The sequence below is a fragment of the Vollenhovia emeryi genome, unplaced genomic scaffold (assembly GCF_000949405.1).
Source record: "Vollenhovia emeryi isolate VEMERY1.0 unplaced genomic scaffold, V.emery_V1.0 DF942662.1, whole genome shotgun sequence".
NCBI lineage: Eukaryota > Metazoa > Arthropoda > Insecta > Hymenoptera > Formicidae > Vollenhovia > Vollenhovia emeryi.
Window position 1 is genome coordinate 1 of NW_011963704.1, and position 3579 is coordinate 3579.

The window sequence follows — 3579 nt, forward strand, 5'->3', positions numbered from 1 at the left end:
GATTCCTTAGAACATTTCCAGACGAAAATCCTAATACAAAAGTGTCGAGGCTATAATAGTTTTTAAATTAGAAGCGATTATTTTTCACAAATGATAGGGCTGAAATTTCGCGCGCTCAGGAACGGCGAAATGACAAGTGATATAAGTGCTCCTATGAATATCGTTCTTTTTATATCACTTGTAATTTCGCGCGCTCGTTCCTGAGCGCGCGAAATTTCAGCCCTATCATTTGTGGAAAATAATCGCTTCTAATTTAAAAACTAAATATTATAGCCTCGACACTTTTGTATTAGGATTTTCGTCTGGAAATGTTCTAAGGAATCTGTCATTAAGAGGACCTCCGGTGGTTTTAGGACACCCTGTATATTTCAGTGTACGTGACACGGTTGTCATATGCATGAAGCTTTCGTGGTTATATAAATATACATCCGATCTGTAAATAAGATGAGCAGATGGATTGTGTATCTCTGAAACTTGTGGAGATTACAAAAGTGAGCGAATTCACAGATTGAAATTATAAATATTCACTCATTTTTGTAATTTTCGTAAGTTTCAGAAATTGACTTCCAGATAACAACAGCAGAGAGAAGCCTGATAGCGTTTTCGATTTTCTGACTTGACCCGACCCCGAGTCAGAAAAGTTTGATCAAAAGCAAGATTTGAACCACAATTTCTGCAAAAATCTTACTTTTGATCAAACTTTTCTGATAAAAGAAAAAACAAATCTTAAATTGCGAAGGCATCTCACGAAATCGAGTCAGACAATGGCACACTGTAATTTAGAGTTAGATAAATGTCAGCTGAAGTGATATCGCACGCGTTTTGCCTCGGTTGCTTTATTTGTAAACAATATGCATTTTTTAAAACCAGTTTTAATGTTATAGTTATACATATACGATATGAAACACGTATCAATAAGATTTCGCTGTTATTTATTTTATTTCTTTTCAGCCAAATTCTGGCCGAGGTGATATTTTTTCGCAATAAATTTAGAATAAAATATTTGGACACTAAGACCCTGTCACGGCTTTTAGTCCCTTTATCCCTTCAAATTTGCGTTTATCGCATTCGAGCCATACGAATTTTATTAATTTGCTTATTTATTATATTTATTTTAGTATGCAGTTATAAATGACGATGTCAGAGTTTAAAAGGGTGTATTCTTTTTATATAGACAGAGTAATCGCAACGGAAGATATGTGGACCCCGTACAAGGAATTACAAAGCCTCGTTGAGAAGTGTCGTGTCAGAGATGTGATATCGGTCCCCGATACTCAAGATCCCCAGTATCATGAGCTCACGGAGGCTTTGCGGAATCACAGACAGAGTTTTCTCACGATATTAGAGAATCCAGTAAGCTAGTATTCTTTTATTCTGGTTATTAAATGGCCATTTATAATTTTACTCCAAATGTACAAGTGCTATAATGTTAACTACATTACGGTGCTTTCTCTCTCCATATTATGTATGTGCGTGTATGTGTACTTTAATATTACATTTTCTGTACGTCAGCCAAAGAATGCCCAGAGCCGAGAAGAAATTAAGAAAGGAGTCACGGATGGTATCATCCTACCTGGCTTGGGTCACCAAATGTTATCGAAGGAGCTAGTGGACGAGACGCTCATTATATCGGACATGTATGATTTGAACGAGTTCATGGCGCTGGATCTCCTCTGTACCGCTCAGCTTCAAATGCCGCATCATCCTGGTTTAACCCGCAGGCTAACCGCTGTTCTTCTGTATTACGATGGAAGGAAAGCGCTGACATCAGTATTAAAAACCTTAGCGCACACTCGAATTCGTTACAACTGGGCGGTGGATGCACCGGCTCTTACAAGACACATTACTGACTATACAAATAAATTGCAAGAGGATGGTCTGTTAAATAGGATTTTATCCTTGCTGGAGGAAATGGATCCCACTAAGGTATTCTAGGGAGGAAAATTAAGAATAAGGAGAAATATATGTTCTTTTTTTTATCAAGAGCCGTAAAAAATGTGATTCTATTGACGTAGATAATTAGCTGATAATATTTAGCAATTTCTATACTTTGTTAGTTATTTGGGAATATATTAATTGTGCTGAAAATAATTTTATATAGGAACAAGACTTTCTGCAACAAAATAGGGCATTAGGCGGAGCGAAGCATCATCAGATGATGGTCATGAAACTATACAATGACACGCGACAAGATCTGGCTGATATTTTGTACTTATGGTCCGTGCAATCACCTCTTCCGGATATAATTCTGTACCGTTTGTTCTTTATATCGCAAACGCGTCGAGCAGATTCGTCATGGCCGCATAAGCTCCGGGAGAGGGAGCTGGGAGCCACAACTAGAAGAAGAAGAAGAAGAAGAAGAGTAGAATCCGAGGCTGGCGAAGAGGGACCTGACAACAAAGTTACATTTGCGCTCAATATGGCCGTTTTGAGTACCTTCAATTATACTTTCATCCATAGTCGCGAAAACGGCGAAGGTATAACATTTATATGGTGGTAAATTAAATACCGTAGACCCTAGAGACACTATAATCAGAGATGAGACACCAGGGATCATCTTCTGATTGGTCAGCCATGTTTAGGCTATTGCCGCTGATTTTCAAATACATGAATTATATAAGGCTTGTTTTCAGTTCCTATACTGGTGAACTAGTGTAATAAATTAGAGTAAGACAAGGATATTTTTCTCATTCTAGCTTACTGCATTAGTTCACCAGTGTACGAACAGAAAACAAAGCTATATTAATGACGAATAAATTACATAAGGCTCTGATATGAAAAGTACAAGTACAGAAAAAGGGAGGCCTAATAAGAGCACATTTCCGAACTAAAGTGTACCTATGATAAAAACAATTTTTATTTTATAGTTTAATAATAATTATTGCATAAAAATAGTTTTACCTCGCAGAGATAAGAATGATCCGTTGGTATCCAATTGTCACGACCCATATTTCGTACCCATACAGCTCAACGTTCTGCATTTTTGGGGAAAATTCTCATTGTATATCCTTTTTTGGAGGAATTATTGCAAAATTGGTATGAACATCCGCCCATTTTGCATTCAGTGAGTCACTTAATAAATGTATCCTTAATCTGTCGTGATTTTGTGGTTAGGTCATTGCCTGTGTCCAGCAGAAGTTTGCGCTTGCTAAGCGCTTTGCGTTCATTGGATTATACTTTCAGATCTGTGCTGAAATAGAGCTATTCTTCTAGATCTATCCAATCAGTATAAAGCGCTTATTCTTAGCTAACTTCGGCAGAACACAGCCCTTGTGGTCTTTGTCAGCTACACTCTGCTACACAAGTGCAATAGTGCAGCTGAAAAGAGCTAACTATACGATAGAGTGAGATAGTGTATATTTCTCTCTCTCTCGTAGGATCGAGCCTAAACATGGCGGACCGGCTTGGTGTCTCATCTCTGATTATAGTGTCTCTAGTAGACCCTTTATATCAACGCTCTTTATTGCACACGTTTTCTCACGCCGGTCCACACTCTACCACCATCTTGTCTTCTTCCTCTACCGCCATCGATCGTCGCGACCGATCGAGAGTATCGATGTGCGTGCTCTCTCTCTCTCT

At 38.2% G+C, this 3579-nt stretch overlaps 1 protein-coding gene across 1 annotated transcript; it reads left to right on the forward strand.

Moving 5' to 3' along the window:
- Window positions 1–698: 698 nt before the first annotated feature.
- LOC105568068 (nuclear pore complex protein Nup205-like) lies at window positions 699–2477 on the forward strand (the record flags this gene model as incomplete). Its single annotated transcript, XM_012023449.1, has 3 exons — window positions 699–1353; window positions 1513–1926; window positions 2102–2477. Coding segments are annotated over exons 1-3 (1012 nt in total), but the record flags the coding sequence as incomplete, so codon positions are not given.
- Window positions 2478–3579: the final 1102 nt, after the last annotated feature.